The sequence below is a fragment of the Cetorhinus maximus genome, chromosome 1 (assembly GCF_964194155.1).
Source record: "Cetorhinus maximus chromosome 1, sCetMax3.hap1.1, whole genome shotgun sequence".
NCBI lineage: Eukaryota > Metazoa > Chordata > Chondrichthyes > Lamniformes > Cetorhinidae > Cetorhinus > Cetorhinus maximus.
Window position 1 is genome coordinate 18990884 of NC_135879.1, and position 19161 is coordinate 19010044.

The 19161-nt window shown below is 44.5% G+C and overlaps 1 protein-coding gene across 1 annotated transcript in view; it reads right to left on the reverse strand.

The window, feature by feature from the left end:
• LOC144688852 (uncharacterized) overlaps positions 1-19161 on the reverse strand; it is a 582637-nt gene that overhangs the window by 236413 nt on the left and 327063 nt on the right. Inside the window, exons 18-20 of the mRNA XM_078555848.1 lie at positions 18070-18135; positions 8614-8682; positions 3153-3230 (exon numbers count right to left, since the gene is read on the reverse strand). Coding sequence (XP_078411974.1) covers positions 3153-3230; positions 8614-8682; positions 18070-18135 — 213 coding nt within the window. The remainder of the gene's footprint in view (positions 1-3152; positions 3231-8613; positions 8683-18069; positions 18136-19161) is intronic.

Here is a 19161-nt window from a genome sequence, read left to right on the forward strand (position 1 = left end):
CGACAGGGAGGACTGGGTAATGCTTGCGGACAAACCGAAGGTGTTCCGCAAAGCGGTCACCCAGTCTGCGTTTGGTCTCTCCAATGTAGAGGAGACCGCATTGGGAGCAGCAAATGCAGTAGACTAAATTGAGGGGAGTGCAAGTGAAATGCTGCTTCACTTGAAAGAAATGTTTGGGCCCTTGGAAGGTGAGGAGGGGGGAAGTAAAGGGGCAGGTGTTGCACCTTCTGCGGTTGCATGGGAAGGTGCCGTGGGTGGGGGTTGAGGTGTAGGGGGTGATGGAGGAGTGGACCAGGGTGTCCCGGAGGGAATGATCCCTGTGGAAAGCCGCTGGGGGGTGGGGGAAGGGAAGATGTGTTTGGTGGTGGCATCATGCTGGAGTTGGCAGAAATGAAGGAGGATGATCCTTTGAAAGCGGAGGCTGGTGGGGTGATAAGTGAGGACAAGGGGGACCCTATCGTGGTTCTGGGAGGGAGAGGAAGGTGTGAGGGCGGATGCGCGGGAGATGGGCCGGACATGGTTGAGGGCCCAGTCAACCACCATGGGTGGAAAAATTCAGTTAAGGAAGAAGGAAGACATGTCGGAGGAACTGTTTTTGAAAGTGGCATTATCAGAACAGATGCGACGGAGGTGAAGGAACTGAAAGAATGGGATGGAGTCCTTACAGGAAGCGGGGTGTGAGGATCTGTAGTCGAGGTAGCTGTGGGAGTCAGTGGACTTGTAATGGATATTGGTGGACAGTCTATCACCAGAAATTGAGACTGAGAGGTCAAGGAAGGGAAGGGAAGTGCTAGAAGCAAGCTGTTCTATAAATTCAGCAGTTACCTGGGGTGATCCTGGATTTCGAAGTTTTTAGATAGTCACTTGTGTTGCCATAGCCTCCAGGGCTACAGGCCAAGTGCTGGGAAATGAGATGCGTGTAGTCAGATCTTTGTTGACCGGCACAGACACGATGGGCTGAATGGCCTCCTTCTGTGCTGTGGACGTCTATGAGTCTATAAGATCCTCAACTTGAGCACAATAATCTAGGCTGACACTCCAGTGCAGTACTGAGGGAGTGCTGTACTGTCAGCAGTCCCACCTTTCAGATGAAATGTTAAACCTGCCCTCTCTGGACGCAAATGATCCCATGACACTATTTTGAAAAAAAACAAGGAATTTGTCCCTGGTGTTCAGGCCAGTATTTGTCCCTCAATCAACATCACACACAAAAAACGGATTATCTGCTGGGAGTTTGCTGTGCTCAAATTGGCTGCTGTGTTTCCTATTTTAGAACATTGACTGTACTTCAAATGTACTCCATTAGCGGTAAAGTGCTTTAGGATGTCCTGTGATTGTGAAAGATGCTATACAAATGCAAGTCTTTCCTTTTAAAAATTACAAGGCAACAAGACTTACTAATTTTCTGAGATCACTTTTTGGAAGGATTTTTTAAAAGTCTTGAAACTTGAGAAGATATGCCCCATTTATTAAAAAGGTACAAAGTTTTTGCATTTATTAATGCCTTTCATGACCTTAAGATGTCCCAAGTGCTCTCCAGCCAATGAAGTGCCCTTGAAGTGTAGAATGTTGTACTGCAAGAAATATGGCAGCCAATTTTCACACAGCAAGATCCCAGAAACAGCAATGAAACAATGAACAGATAATCTATTTTTTAGTGATATTGATTTTAAGGATATATATTGGCCAGGCCTCTGCATGGGATCTTTTATATCCACCCGAGAGAGATGAGACATCAGTTTAAATTTAAGACTGAATTATTATCACTTACGAGTAAAACATATGTTTTAGTCTCAGAAAGACGGTGCCTCCAGTTGTACAATACCTCAGTACAATGCCTCAACCTGAATTAAATCCCAGGGGTGGAACTTAAATCTATAGTCTTCCAGCTGAGATGCCACTACACCAATGCTGACACATATTACCACAAAAGCAAGTTTTACAAGTTGTCACACTGGTTCAATAAACAGATGACTTTCTGAGGTAGGGACTAAATCACTAATCTATACTTAGAAAATAAGGACTTAGATACCAGTTTTCATATATGTAATTTATGATGTATCCTATATTTAGAAAAGGGAGGGTTAAGAGTGAGGCAAATTTTATTTTCTTTTTGTCTATGAACAACACCACAGGAAATCAGTTAGCAAAAGTTGGTATTTAAAATCTATTCACTGCTCAGCATAGTCTTGGAGTAAGATAATTTAGAAGTGTTTGATGTTAATAGGGGCTAAATTTATTTATTAGTGCCTATTCTTGGGAACTAAATTAACAGCAAGTTTCATGGTCCAAAGACCATCTTAAATTTGTTCTTGAGCTTTATTGTAACAGCCACGCTTTGCCTCTGTGGCTCAGTCTGATTTGAGCCATTTGTCTCAAGTGTAGCGTACCTTAGCTAAATCCTGGGAGGAGGGAAGGTGAGGAAAAGAGGAAGAGGAGCAAGTGTGGGCTGACAGAGGTGTGCTCTGATCAGCTCAACATCAAGGAAAGTCTGGTAAAAATATTTACTGTTTAGTTGGTGGCCCCCAGCAGTTATTTGAAGGAGCCCTAGTTAGGCTGTTTATGCACCAGGCAATGTTGAGCAGAACAGGCCCTGGGCCTGTACCTGTGGTCCTCCAGTCAGTTGAATTTTATAAATGGGTCATGAAATGGGGTGCAGGATCTTCATTTCCATATTGAGATGAGGCCTATGGTCATTTCAGGTGGCCTAGAATAAGGGCCCTGGTGAATTTAGCAGTGGCTCAGGTGCATCTGCAAATCAAGAAGGGCCCTCCCCCTGCTCAAGTTGTCATTGTATCCATTTTACATCAATGAAATGGACACAATAATATTGAATTTCTCTTCCCAATGTTTCTCTTATAATTTCTGGCAGCCTGGTATACTCCTTCCAGTTCCATGTGGATGTGTGTGAAAATGTCCACATTGAAGGAATAAAAATTGCGATACAATTGACATAACTTTTACTCATAAGTGATAATGATTCCGTCTTTATAAGTTCTTTTTTGGAATTGCTTAAACAAGTTACCCTCTCTCACCATTATTTTTACAGCTAGTATTTGGTACATACGACCCTGCCCAGGGCTGATATCCCAATAATTCACACTTTATTTCATCCTGACTCTGACAAATACACTGAGGAATGCTGATCCTACCATATAGGCATGGTCCAGGGATTGCTTCCTGTAATCCAGCTCCTCCTCTAGGTAGCCCTTCTGTTTGCTAAACTGCTCCTGGTAAAAGAGAATTAAACATTCAGCTTTTAACGCACGGCCTGAGTCTGCCAGTCTTCATTTCAACTACCTGAAAGCTTGTTACACCTTTTAACATTAACATCGCTTAACATCCTGATGGAAGGTCAACAACCTGAAACATTGGGCAGGGTTTTTGTTTTAGGGTTGGGACCCCGATGCTGGGGTAAAATCCAGGTCCCAACCCTACACTGTGTGGGGTCTAGTCCCCAAAAGGAACAAAAGACCAGAGGGTGCGCTCACCATAAAGGATGGCAGGTGGGCTCCCGATGCTGGCCTGGCTGGCCTCAAAAGCCTGCCAAAGCAGGTAGGGGAGAGAGAAGGTGCCTCAAGATGGAGGCACCCTCTCAGTGCTTTTAAAAGTTTGAACAATAAAAATGGCCACAGCTGCCAACTCGCCATTGTGGAGGAGGAACCCCTCAACATGGCAGCCTCCAGCCACAGCTACAGCCATCTCTTTGTTCCATTATTGGGGAGTTGTGGGGGGGCGGGCCGGGTTGGTTGTGTGGTCCCTCAATTATTCTGGAGTTTCCGGTAGGCCGCTTCCTTACCCCAGCCTTGAAAATTCCAGTTGGCCCGGGAGAGGGGCCTAATTGCTATCATTGGCTACCTGCCGCTTGAGGGCTAGAAGCCACTGCGCCTCTGACCTGGCTTCCTTGAAAATGGCCCTGAGGTGAGAAGAAACTGGCAAATTGGCGTGCCGCTCTCTCACGAAGATTTTTCTACCCAGCTGTTTCTGGACCTGCCCCTGCAGCCATTTGAAAATGCTGTTAATTAACCTTTGTTCCTCTCTTCACCTTCTACCTCATTTCCGCCACCTCCAAACACATCTTTCATTCCCCTTGCAGCATTCCAAAGGGACCACTCACTCTGTGACACCCTGGTCCAACTCTTTAATCTCCCCCAGCACCTGCTCTCCTTCCCACAGCACCTTTTCCATGCAGGGGCTGTAACACTTGCCCTTTTACCTCCTCTCATCCCACCAGTCAGTGCGCAGAACACTCCTTCCATATGAAATAGCACTTTACCTGTCCTTCTTTCAATTTAGTATACGGTATTCACTGCTCATGATGTGATCTCCACACTGGGGAAACCAAAGGCAGGTTGCTATGTGGAAGTTCAGTCCGCAAGCATGACTTTGCGCCTCTGCTCACCTGTCATTTTAATTATCCACCTCACTCTGTCCTCGGTCTCCTACACTGTTCCACTAGTTCAACTGGAGTTCAAGCAGCAACATCTCATTGTTCAATTAGGCGCGTTACAGACTCTGGAGCCAACAAACAGTTCAAAAATGTCAGGTCAGAACCACCAGCCCTATTTTTTCAGACAGCAGCTACTGGTAATGATTCTGCTGTTGCCAATTATGCCTCCGCTTGGACCCATCTCTTATCCCATTAGCTCCTGCTTTTGCCTTGCACCACCATCCCTGTTGTTAGTTTATCTCTCCTGACTCCCACCCTATATCAGACCTTCTCCTTTTTTTTCCTTTCCTCTCTGCTCCCTTTCCCTGCCTCTGTATTTGCTTAAAACATTTTACATCTGTAACGTTTGCCAGGTCTGGTGAAAGGTCAACGACCTGAAATGCTAAGTCTGTTTCTCTCCACGGATGCAGTCAAACTTGCTGAGCACTCCCAGTGTTGCCTGTTTATGTTTCATTTCTACTTTACTGGTTTGGTGCTCGTTTCTTACACTCACTCGGGCTGAGTTTTGTCTTGCCAGGGACCCATTAGAAATGTTGCCGTGTCTGCAGTTTTGCTTCTTTCTGTGCCTGATGCTAAAATGGACCTCTCCTTTTAAACCATTGTTGCACTACATTGATAAGTCCAAATCGCTGCAAGCTTGCTGATCTCATTATGAGGGCCCTCCATGGAAATCAATCTGGTCCCAAGCTGATTCCTCTGGGTGGCCCCATCCAGTGTCCACCAGGCACCCACAAAACCCGACCCATTATTCCCCGTGGCACTTAATTCTTTTTAAAGGTGTTTTGACCATCAAATTATTTGATCTGTTTGGGGCAGTGTCAGATATTCTTCTAGTCTTGGGGAAATGCGGAGTCTTACTTAGACTGTATAATTGTTCTTGCCGCTCTATATGTGAGATGGTAGAACGCGGAGTCCTCTTCTGTGATTTCCACAGTTCCTCAGCTTCAGATGTCTGAGGAGATGCCTGAGGAGGCATGGAATCAATGGGCCGAATGGCCTTCATCTGCGCTGTAAGGACTCTATGGAATTATTTCTGTGGATTATGAGTATATCAAAGGTGAGGAAAAGAATGATGCGAAAGAGGGAAAGGAAGTCAGAGCCAAGTTCAATGAAGGGTTCCTAGAACAATCTCTTGTCCTATGTTCCTCTACCTCAAGCCTCTTTACTGCCTGCATAACTTTTGTTTCATTCCCATGTACCAGCGCAAAATGCTGTCAACCGGGAGTAATTAGTGGCACTGGCTGATGGAGACAGCATCAGCAGAGGCAAAGGGTGAAAATATATGTGGGGATGAGAATATGCCACCTGCAAGGATCAAGGAAAAGACAACTTGTGTCTCTGAGGCAACATGAGGGAAGCAGTTCCTTTTGCTGCATCAATGAAGTGAGTGGCAATTCCCTGGAATCTGCACCCAAGAAGTGGTCAGGGAGCCAGTCGGGGCCCCACCACCTCAGAAACACTGTTCTGGTGGCAGCTGGAGACCGAATAGACAGCACCAATTTCCAGACCCTTGTTGATACTCTCTTGGACCTATCAAGATCTGACAGATGTTATCAGACCAGTTCATTCACTGATCAGTAAGGCCACTGATCCAGAGACCAGTACAATGGCTGGGATCAATCAGCCTGACTCTGATGTCCCTGAGGTCGGCCTTCCCCCCTGCCAGATCATCAGACAAGTGGCAAGTTGGAGAAAACAACAGGCTGCTCAGGCACAAGTTCCAGAAAGGCCGGCAACAGCAACTTGCACCCAGGGGCAAGTTATGAGAAAAGGGCTACTTCAGCCCGAGAGGCCTTTAGGTGACGGAAAACATCGGTCATGATACAGGCCCCCAGGCTGCACCTAGAAGCGTTGGAACAGAAGAAAGCGAAAAGGGGAAAGGTGGAAAAAAGAACAAAAGGCAAGTCTGTGATTGGGTGGAAGACAGGAGAGTTTAAATGACAAAAGAGTTGGTGGTACCTGTCATTTTAATTCTCTACCTTGCTCTCACGCTGACCTCTCTATCCTCGGCCTCCTGCAATATTCCACTGAAGCTTAATGTAAGCTCAAGGAACAGCAATTAGACATTTTGCAGCCATCTGGACTCAACATCCTGTTAAACAATTTCAGACTGTAATCTCTGCCCCCATTTTCTTTCATTTTTCTTTGCAGGTTTTGGATTTATTCTTGTTTTTGCTTTTGGGCGGTAGCAATTCATCATTCCACCATTCGCACCTCTAGACACATATTTTGTTTGTTTACTTGTCCCACCACCACTGCCTTAGGCCCAAATCTTTTGTCATTTAATCTCTCCTGTCTCCCATCCTATCTGAGACCTTCCCCTTTTGTTATTTTCCCCAACCTCCCTCCCCTGCTTTCACTTTCTCAAAACCTCTTCCATTTCTAATTTATCCTAGTTCTGTTGAAAGGTCATCAATCTGAAACATTAACTCTGTTTCTCTCTCCATAGATGCAACCTGACCTGCCACTCACTTCAAAGGCACCTGCCAGTATTGAATTTCATCAGGCCAGCATTACCTCAATTTAAAAATTTTTGTCCTTGTTTTCAAATTACTCTATGGCCTCGTCCCTATCAGCCCTGCAAGCCTCCGCGATATCTGTTCTCCTAAAATTCTGGCCTCTTACGCATCTCCAATTCCCGTCACTCCACAATTGGTGGTCCTGCTTTCACTTGCTGGTGTCCAAAACTCTGGAATATCCTCAGTAAACCCCTCCATTTCTTTGTTTCTCACTCCTTTAAAACCTTCAAACCTACCTCTTTGTCCAAGTTTTTGGTCATCTGTCCTAATATCTCCTTCTGTGGCTCAGTATCAAATTTTGTTTGATGACCCTGTTAAGAAGCACCTTGGATCGTTTTACTGTGATAAAGGCACTACATGAATGCAAATTGCCACTGTTTCAATTGATCTTGCAGGGAATCCCCATGGCTGCCCGAGATGTGCCATAAAAGTTGAGCTCAGTTGTCACCTTCTTTGCCACAAAGATCACCATGAGGGCAGATAAGGGTATCTTCAAGCTCTCACGTAGTTGGTGCCAACACTACCTTCATGTCTCCTTGGTGAATGAAGTACACTCTTCTTTTATGCATCTCATCACTAAAGCCTTCATATGATCTGTATTGCCTGTAAAATCTTGACGGGGTAGGGAGGGAGTGATGGGGAAGTAAATACCCATGTTCTAATCCGCCTGACTGCCATTTTGCCCATCCTGTACAGTATTGCTCCTTGCCCACTCCATTCTGTGTAGGCACAGTGCTCAAAACAAGATGCACCATTCCCAGCGGCAGCAAATTGTTACTCAATCACATCCGGTTCAGAACTCCTCCTCATTTCTGCCTACCTCAATTATCCTAGCCACTGTTACACCTTATCATCTCTCATTCTAACTTACTCTTTGTGAAGTGTGAGTATAAAACCAAGAAATTCAAGGCCAGGGACCCTCAGTGGAATATATTATAATGACATAGGTGTGGACTTATCAGGTGGATCATAGGAAGGGCCAACATCTGTTTGGAAACTAAAGACGGGAGTATGATTTTGCAGTGGAGGGGGGTGGGGGGGGGAAGAAATCAGAGAAAATGGCTTCCACACAGACAACTGCCCCAATTTTACATGGAAAAGCTGCCAAAACTGAGATGGAAAGTCAGAATATAAATGTTAGCAATTCTACAAGCATTCCTTCAAAAATCCCAATATTTACTCCATTTCTTCCCCCTTCTGAAACCTGTGATCCAGTCATCAGCTAACTCAGTACAGACTGTGGATTGTTATTACTTGAATAGTTTAGTATCACAATATCGGTTGATTTTACTTTCTAAACCCCTCACAGCATGCAACTAAGGTCATTTCTTATACAATACATGCAATGAAAAATGTTTGTGAATTCTCTAGATTCTGCATTTTCAGTCACAGCAGAATATGCGTTGCATATCTGAAGAACAATAGTGCAGCTATAAACATGACAATGAAATGAATTCACCTTCCAAAGAGCAACGGCACACACCTATCACACTATCCAGCTATGTGTATATATCAGTTAATAAGATTGTTATATTAAACTCATTTAATAAGTTCCAAATCTCTTGTGTTCCCCACCATGCCCCCACTTTCCACGAGGTTCCTATTATCGTCCCATGCTTATTGTGTTAACGTGTGTAAAGGTACCTTCTCATTCTCCAGGTCCAACATCTTCTGATGAAGAGCAGCCTCTGTGCCTTCAATTTGTTTCAGCCACTGTATTTTTCAAGAAAGCACATCAAAGGAGGTGTGTCAGTAAACAGTTGGTGTTTATCATGATGGACATAATTAGCTAAGAGGCCAAGGAAATCTGAACTAGGTGACAGAGACAATATCTGCATCTCAACGGAACTCAAACCCACAAGGCCTGTTCGAGGCTCTGGCCTTTCATTTTGTTTATAGCTCGTGATTATTTCAGTCTCAAAGTATAAAGTTCTCTTTGCAGCAAAGTGAATTTCGAATTTATTGTTGGAAACATTTAACTGAACTCATAACACATTTTTACACTTAAATATAAATGGTTTGTAGCCCATCAAAAGGCACAGTCCTCATGAAAAATGTTTAGCAGAACCTATGTTCTTTTGGGAAGAAGACAACTCAGGCATTTCCCCAGCCCCACTCCTCACTATACTTCATGCGCAGCTAACACACAGAATAGGGAATTTATCACCTCAGAAACTAGAACAAATTAACTCAATCTAACCTTTCATTTTGGACAAATTTTATTTGGTGTCCAAAAGTATTGAACATTATGGGCTGGACTTTCCTGGAGTCGGGAAGACTCCACGGAGGGGCGAAGATGGCTGCTGGGACGCGATTCCGGGATTCCCAACCCCATTCCCAGGGTTTCTGATTTTCGGTAGAGCCGTTTAAGGGTGTGGACTGGTTTGGGTCTTGAGCCCACACTTTGCACTTCTGACCTGGCCAGCTCCATTGCGGAGTTAGGCATGTCCTACTCCTCTGCGATTTTCTTGGAGTCGGGCCAGCTTTTCAAAGAGTCGTGGTTCACAGCACCCTCAGAGGTGTCATGAACCTTGGTCTCCATGAGGGAACTTTTTAAAAGGTAAGTTCAAAAGGTCCTTTTCATGTGCCACCACCCCCCTCGCCATGCCAAGCTCTGACCCCCATCCACCCCCTTCAATGGCCCCTCATGCCCCCCATGCCAAGCTATGGCATTTCGATGCCCATTTAAATATTATACACTGTATAGAACCATTGAACCCTATAGTGACAATAGGATGTGCAAAAAAAGCTTTAGAAAAGGTAACTCATTGATAACTTGCCACTTTCTTAAAAAAGCTTCTTTTTATTACTGGCCAATAAAAACATCGATTCTCCAGACCCTCTAAGTTATCAATAGCAGAAAGTGCAAGCACTTGAAACCCCTTTATCTTGTGTAAATGGCCATTGTGCAATTGACAGAAGAGGTCAGAGAACCAGAGCTGTCAAGCAAGCAATATTATCCCTGAGGCTCAGCCATTTCAACATTCTAATGGATTTCTGGGCTCTCAGCCAAGCCTTGTTATGCATTATTGGCTGAGAACCCAGCAATCCATGAGGCTGTTGAAACAGCTAAGCCTCAGGGAAAACATTGCTTGATTGGCAGCTCTGGCTCTCCCATCGCTCCTGTCAATTGCACAATGTTTATTTACACAAGATAAAGAGGTTTCAAGTGATTGCAGTTTCTGCTATTGATACTTTAATCTGAATGATTGACGCTTTTACTGACCAGTAGTAAAAAGGAATTTTTTTAAGAATGTGAAAAGTAACGAATGAATGACTGCTTTTTAAAAACTTTTTTTTTACACATCCTTTTGTCACTACACAGTTCATTGGGTCAATATAATGTATAGTGGGTCTATGGGCATGGAAGTGCCATAACATAGGGGCCATGAGGGGTGGGTGGGAGATATGAGGTGGCATGGATGGGGCATGGGGAGTGTGTGGGGCGTAAGTGGGTGTGAGGGTAGAGGGCGTTGCTTTTTTCATTATGACTAGGATGAAGACCCATAGCACCCAGGTTGTCCTTTGAGACAGCCTGCCTCGGCACCCAGCAGTTCCTGTGGCTGCCTCCGAACTTTTTTCCTGGGTCAGTTGGCCCAACTGTAGCCCACAGCCCCACCTCCCCCCCAGCACCAGACGCCCCCCCAGCACCAGACGCCCCCACCCCCGCCCCCGGAGCCTCCCCCCCTCCCCCACCAAGCCGGGATGAAAATTGTGTCTCTCTTGGCACTTCCTCCCTCAGCAGGTGGGCCGAGCTGGAAATTTTCCCAACTTCCGCTACCCGCCTTGAGGATGAAAATCCAGCCTTATTTTCCTTTTGCTTCCGTGGATGATGGCAAAGACCTTTACACAGTACGACCCTCTCTCCAGTTGTCAGCATTTAAAATCTAAACTTTAAACAGGAAGTTCCAGTTATAAACTCCACCTTGCCTTAATGTTTGTTTATATTTGGCAACAAAATGGTGCACATTACACAACAGATTGCAATAGCTCTCACATTTGAATACTAGGTTTAATCATGACCACTTCTTAGAAATCAAAAAAGAAGGAAGGAATTGCACACTTATAACACTTTGCTTGACCACTGGATGCCTCAAAGCTCTTTAAAGCCAAATTTTTGAAGTTGTAATACACGAAACACAGCAGCCAATTTTGCACACAGCAAACCCCACCTCTAAACCCCCACCAGAAACAGCATTGTGATAACAGCCAGGTAATCTGCTTTGTGCTGTTGATTGAGGAATAATTCCCAGGCCCTTTTTTTGAAATCCACCCCAACAGGCAGATGAGGCCTCGGATTAACATCTCGTCTGAAAGAAGGCAACTCTGACAGTGTAGCACTGTCATGATGAGATATTAATGTCTATAATGTTATTGGAAATTACTTTTAAAGTGGAATTGTAGTGGGATCTGTGTCTATGTGTGTGTCTTAATTGGATTAAAGTCTGGGTGCTTTGATGTATAGTAATTTGAGATGTTAATTAGATAAATGTAAAGAAGTTAAAAGGTAAAGTGTAAGTTTGCATTTGTTGAATAAAGCTTTCGAGAGTGGGAGTAAAATCTTGCACCTAGCTGGAAGACACCAAGCAATGTGTTTATATTACTAATAAAATTGGTGGAATGCAAGGATTATTGTTAGGAGAGGTAAAATTTTTTTAAAACCTAGTAATAAGATGGAAAATTTACATTCAAAGGAAAAGCTAGGTATAAACAGGAAGGAGTTCATGTGTGTAAGTCAGAGGCATTTACAATCTAGGCAGCCTGTAAGCCTACAACTGTTTCTGCAAAGGAAACAAATTGAAAGGAACTTCATTTTGAATTCATAACGTCAAATGTGCTTTGCCTGGTGTCTGTTTAAAGTCTATGGGTTACTGTTGCCTTGGTGAAGATTTACCTGGGAGTGACTAATTTGGGGATCTGTTTAAAAGTTATGATGGTAGTAATTCATAGACATGTGTATGTGTTTAATTTGTTGTTAAATTAATAAATATTTAATTTAGTTTTATATATAAAACCTTTTGAGTCTCGGTGGTCTTATTCCTGAATTCAGAGCTGCATCTCAAACATACTAATTGAAAATATAGGTTATGACAGTTATTCAAGTTTCCCCGCTGGGATTTAAACAACTCAGCCTTTACCAACTGTTGTGTCATACCAATCACAACCTCAGTACTGCACTGGAGTGTCAGCCTTGATTTTTGTGTTCTAGTCTTAGAGTGGGACTTGAACCCTGAAACTTACAACTCAAGAGGCAAGAGTTCTACCAACTGAGCCGCAGCTGACACACAAATGTGAAGAAATCCAATCTTCTCTTCAGAACTAACTTCTTAGCTTGGATTTTCGTCTTCTGTTCCGCCCAAAGTCAGGCACTAAAGTTGCAGAGATGCCAGGGAAACTGGGTAATAAGACCCAGCTCCTTGTGTCCACCTCAACTTTTATTTTCTTCCTCCTATTGTAGTTGGGAAAATCGCTGGCCACAAATTCACTATCACTCGCCTGATTTCTCTCTCTTCCCTGTGCCGCCACCCCCCTCAACCAATCGCAATGACCACTGGGACTCTGAGGTTGCCACGAAAGGCCCACTGATGTACTTTTTGGATGGAGAGGGTCTTACTTCACCAGCCTCTCAGGCATAATCCACTTGCCAAGTCCAAAGCCTAAAAAGAAATTTGTTCTTCAAGGTCTTCACTCCCACTTTAAATGGCCTCCTGTTCTTCTGCAGTAGCACCACCACTATGGTATGTTCCATTCCCCAACAGTGGTGAGAGAACTCTTGTGGTGGAGACTGGGCAAGGAGCCTACCCTGCATCGCTAGGTCAAATTCCTGGAACTCCCTCCCTAATAGTCCCGCTAGTGTACCTAAGCCATATGCTCAGTAGCAGTTCAAAACGGTGACTCAACTTCTCAAGGGCATTCAGGGACAGATAATAAATGTTGGCCCCGCCAGAGACATTCATATCCCATGAATGAATAAAAATGTTTGGAATGAGCCCCAAGCCGGGAAGATGTTTGGGGCCATGACAACTTCAATGCCCATAAGCAGAAGACCTGCCCCTTTCTGGCTCGTTTCCTATTCTTTTCCCCTTGATTCTTGTTAATGACGGAGTGCGTGAGATGTGGCTGACCATGGATATTGAAATGGACTGTGGGAAGGAGGGCAATTCAAATATAGAACTCTCGTTGCCAATTGTGAAGTTCCTCATTTAACAAGAAACAAATATGCAACACTGGTTTCCCACCTGGCCACCTGAAGAGTAGGGAACACCTCCCGACAATGCTGACTGCCCTGCAGCCATTAACGCTCCAAGGAGACAGGGGCTTCCACTCCTGGTTGGCCAGCAGATCTGTAGTCCCAACTGCGCCAGTAGCAGCAGTGGCCAGGTCTGGGATTACAAGCAGTCTCCAGGTTCAACATCCCAGAGGCCAGTTCAAGGCCAGAGTTCCAGCAGAGGGTCTCACAGCAGGATGGGGAAGCGAGGTCCAGGGAAGTGGGGAGAGAGAAGGGTGGGGGGTTGTTGATGGAGAGGCTGAGGGGAGTGGGGGAGCATCCGCGGGTGGCAGTCATAGTTGGGGGGGGGGGGGGAGGTGAGCTATTCAATGTGGAAAGGAGGCCATTGAAGGAGGCCCCCACCTACCTCCGCACCCCCCCACCCCCAGGCCCAATCAGGGTGACTTGCTGGGCGTCCCCCCCTGCTCCTGAACTCCTCCTGATCATTAATTATCCACTTAAGGGCATCAATTGGGGTGAGGATGAGTGGGCTGGCCTCGGCCTCGCCCTTCCCACTGTAAAATTGCAGAGCGGCCGGGGCAGGCAGGAGACCAGTGGGACGGCCATCCGGGCAATTTTGCAGCGCTCCCCCACCCCAACTACAAATCCGCAGCGGATTCTTGTATATAACAACTGAGACCCCTGGCACTGTGAAACCCACCACCTGATGTGACTTTATTTGCTGGCTCCTTCCCAGTGATGGCAGAAGGTCCATCGCAGTCACAAACTAGCAGCCACTGGTCTGAACAGGATAATTGAGCTTGTAGCCTGCTTGTGGCCAGAAATGAATTGTTGGCTGGCACAGTGTTTTACATTACTAATACTGCAGCACTTGTATCGCCAAGGACACTGATAAACCATTCAGCACCTCCAGGGACTCACCATTTCCTCATTTACCTTACAGAACTGAGCGATAAATGTACTGCGAGACTCGTTAATGTTGTTGCTATGAGGCCAAAATCATTTGTGTGGGCGGGTGAATGAAGCTGCATGACCCGCTTTTGCTCAAGGATAATAGGGTGCTATTCACATTCAGTACAGACCATTCAGCCCAAGAGCCCCTTGCCTGTGTTAATGCTCCACATGCTCCCACCTTTCTTAATTTAACCCTATCCTCCTATTCCTTTCTTCCTCCCATGTTTATTGAGCTTCCCCTGAACTCATCAATGATGTTCACCTCAGCTATCCTTTGTGGTAGCGAGTTCCACACTCTAATTACTCTCCGGGATAAAGAGTTTCTCCTGAATTGACTTGAAAAATAAACTTGGGGGAAGAAAATGTACAAATTTAAAAACCCTCCACCCAATAGGATGCACTCAAATTCTGTAACTGACTTTATTTCACCCCTCCAGGATTGTACCAGAGTGTGTTACTATTAGTTCTTAATCTCCGCAATATTGGATTATGCGTAGCGTTAGTTCCATCAGGGTTAAGGAACAAATTATGGGTGGAATTTAATGCCCTCCCTCCGAGGCGAATTTGAAGGCAGGGAGGACATTTAATTGGACGGGAGGGTGCTAGGTTCCTGCCTTCACCTCAATTAAGGGCGGGAAGGCTTGCGGACACAATCAATGTCTACTTCAGGACCTCATCCCACCTCTGCTGGTACTCAACCAGTGGCGGGTGAGGCAGTTGCCATGCTTTTGCTTGCGGGCTCCCAGGGAGAAAAGGAGAGTGGTGCCCCTCGTTGTCAAACACCCAGTGCCTGATTGAGGGTTCCAGCATCAGGAAGTTGGGGTTGGGCCTATTATGTGCCATCCCCTGACCCTTTCTTCCGACCAACCCCGCCCCTCCCAGCCAGCAACCCTCTCCCTGCCACCCTCATTCCCCTCCTCTCTCACCTGTGGCCTACGTCCCTCACTGATCCTGGGCCTCTGGTTTTTGGGAGGGCAATGAAGAACTGCCGATTGGCCTGCAGCTCTTGTGGGGGTGGGATTTCCACCCTCTCGGGTGATCCTGGGGAAGGTCTGCCGCTGCGGCCCACTTAAGCACCTAAAGGGCACTTGATACTGTGGGCATTCCCCAAAGGAGGTGACATGGGGCTCTTGCCAGCTCCCCAGTTTATGGACATGACACTGGTCGCCTGGATTAAATTCCATCCTATATGGCAATTGTGGTGGGTGGGGGAGGGGTAGAAACTGCAAAGTCAAAAGATTTTTGATGAAAGGTCATCAACCCAAAAGGTTAACTCTGTTTCTCTCTCGAAAGATGCTGGCTGATCTGCTGCATGTTTCTGGCATTTTCTGCTATTATTTCAATTCTAGCACCTGGCAGCTCTTTAATATTTAAATAATATTTAAGCAGGCTATTACTCACGCATACCTGGGTGTTGGCTTTATATTTTGCAAAATGTATCTGAGCCAGTATTCACTGAAGTCTTTGTTGGGGGTGAGGAGGAGGGGGACTTATAACAGCATTCGAAGTTTTCAATGACTAGAAACCCTGAGAATAAGTGTAACACATTTATGAATTCTACTGAAAATCAAATGTATTGGATCAGTGACTTTCTGTCATGATTCCAGTAATTTATTTCCACAGCAAGCGTTCTGCAAGGTAACACAGTTGGAGCTTGATAAAATGAAAGCCCATGAGAATGAATCTACAGTAGTTAGTAATGTCCATCATTATACCAGCAATGTTTATCAGACAGCAGCATCCTAATCAGATTATTATTCTGCGACTGCAACAAAATCCTCTTCTAATGTGTTCCTGATAGCCATGACTGCATCCTATTCATTTCCAGAAGCTGCAGTCAGTGGAGGTAATAGTTTGAATGTAAGCAATTTGGGACATTTTGAAACATGTCTTTTAGTACAGAGTCCCATCACAATGAGCTTTATTATATAACAGAGGCTATCCTCAGAGGTTGAGATTTTTTTTTACCCTTGGGTAAAGTCAAAGGCTTCTAATTAGGGAAAGATATAATTGCAGTGTCAGAAAAATAAATGCTCAGCTTAATGGTAAAGCTGTTGTGCTCTAGAGGAGAAAAGGAGATTTAGTGAACAGGATGCCACAAAGAAACGCTCGATACTAGGTTTCCGAGTTTGCTTCATGGCACCTCTTATATCATCACTCAAAGCAGAAGTTATGCATTTGTTTAAAAGCCAACACAGATGGAAGGTCTACAGGACTGTATCCCCCTCCCTGGCCATTGTCTGAGGCTAAAACCAATCCATTCACAATCTTGACCAAGCTAAGCTTTCCACCACACATTCTTTCCATTACCAAGACCACCTATTTCCACCCTTGTAACATTACTCAATTCCATCGCTGCCTCAGCTAATGTGCTGCTGAAACCCTCATCCATGCTGTTGTTACCTCTGAACTCAATTAGTTCAGTGCTCTAGTTCCTGTCTGATCTCACACCTTGCACACTCTGCTGCCAGTATCCTAACTTGCACTAAGTCCCATTCACCAACATTGACCTACCTTTGATACCTGGCCTAACAACTTCTTAATATTTAAGTTTTCTTTCTTGTTTTCAAACCCCTCCATGGCCTCATCCCTCCTTTTCTCTGGGATCTCCTCCAGCCTTACAAAACTCTGAGATCTCAGCTTTTCCAATTCTGGCCTCTCACATACCCCCAGTTTTCATCACTTCACCACTGGCAGCCATTATTTAAGCTGGCTAGGCCCCAGGATCCAGAATTCCTTCCCCGAACCTTTCTGAATCTATATCTCTCTCATCTTCTTTAAGAGGCTCATTAAAACCTACCTCTAAACGAAGATATGGTCATTTTTCTTATATCTCTATGAGGCTCGGTGTCAAAGTTTGTTTGATAATGCTTCTGTGAAGCATCTTGGGCTGTTTTGCTATTATAAGGGCACTGCATAAATACAAGCTGCTGTTATTATTGTTGAAGCAGTGAAGATGAGAGCAGTCATGGAATTATGTGCTACTGGAGTAGTGAAGGAGTCAGGGGACCTACAAGTGATCATTTTGGCATCATGATGGACTGCTAATGAAGCTTTTCAGATTAATACATTCCCCTAAGGTTGAGGAGCAACAGCTGGCCATGCAGCAGCAATTTTTCTCAGCTGCAGTGGCACCCACGTGGAGCTATATGAGCAGACACATAATGATTAAGTAGGTGAAGCTGGCAAAAAAAACTCTCACAATGAAAATGCAGTTTGTGTGAACTACAGAGCATTGATCAGACGCAAGCTTATTGTAACTTTCTAGTGTCAACCCATGACTCTCATCCTCAGCAGATCCACACCATACCACTATTTTGTAGAGTGATGACAAGTCCTATGATTAGTTACCAAGGTGCCAATAGGTTTAACCAAAACGCTTGGCTTCCATCATTAATCCAGAACCTAAGAGAGGATTACAGCCCACCAATAACGTGCAGCAGATAAATCCATAAACTTAATCATAGGAAGAACTGCTAGAACTATAAAACTAAGCTGCTAATGCAGAGACAGAGAGAATTTGAGGCACACATGTACCCAACAAAAAGTATGCAAAGTATTTGTTGTACGTGATCCTCTGCACAGTTTGGGAATCCAGAGGGCCATCAGCCTCTATGTGTGTGAACCATGGATAGATGCAAAGGTGTGCAACTTCAGTGGTCATAGGAGTGATAAGACCATTGGACACCAGGATTAGTCATGCTAAAATATAATATTCACAGTCACTAAAGAGCATTTTATACAAAAAGACCCACCAAAATGGCTCTGCATTGACATTGGTGATGAGTACAAAGAATGATCAACCTGTTTTGGTTGTGCTTTATTCCAATAAGCAGATTAACATACAGTAAGTGGTACAGACTCAGGTTATGAATGCACTTCCTGCTTCACAGAACAATCATGATTTGGAAGTGTACCTTCTCACACAGCGAAAGCACAGTACGAGCTTGAATTACTGCAACCTGCTCTTCATTTCTTAGGTTCTGAAATACAAAGATGCACAAAATATTGAAACTGAGCTTAACAACACAGCACAGTTATACATGATTTGCTGGGAGGGAAAAACAAGATGAACAAATCAGACAGATGCTTCTCACAGCTTCCTTTCAGATTAAAATAAGATCCACATAATTTGAGTTAACATTGTACATATGCACACACATTAAAAGTAATACCTCTGAGTTCTTAAGTGGACTTCAAAAGAAAGGAAGACTTGTATTTATATAGGCCATTCATGACCTCAGGACTTCCCAAAACGCCTTACATTTAATTAACCACCTTTGAAGTGTAGACACTGTTGTAATGTAGGAAAGATGCCAGCCAATTTTCACACAGCAAGATCCCACTGACAGCGAATGAGATAATGACTAGTTTTTTGTGGTGTTAGTTGAGGGATAAATATTGGCCAGGACAAAGAGGGGATGTGCCCTGCTCTTCTTCATAACAGCACCATGGGATCTTTTACATCCGCCTGAAAAAGAGTTTAAAGTCTTATCCAAAAAAAAAACCAATTAAGGTGACATGGTGGTGTTTCACTGGGGGTAGAAATGTGCCAAGCTTCCAGACTTCCTGCATGAAGTTGCAGTGTTACCACGTTGCACTGTGCCCATTTTGACCAGATTGGCACAAGCTAGGCACTTTCCTGTTTGAAGGAAAGAAATTAAGAGATAAATCACCCAAGGCACACTCCACCACCAACAATTGCATCTTCATGCTGCCAGCAATAATGTCTTGGCCACAAACAGCGTTTATTTCACAGTATCTCTGAGACAGGGGATGGTGCGCTGGTGATGGGGAAAGAGAAAGAAAAATAAATGTAGGACATAGATTGCAGCGCTCCATGTGTTTACTTAAAAAACATTTCACAACACAATATTTATTTCAAAAAAATAACACATATGTGGAGTGCATTTTTGAAAACTGGAGCATCAGTGAAAAAGAACACCATACTGCTGAAAGGTCTGTCTCTCTTTCTCACACATATGTAAAATCTCTCACAGCAGAAGAAA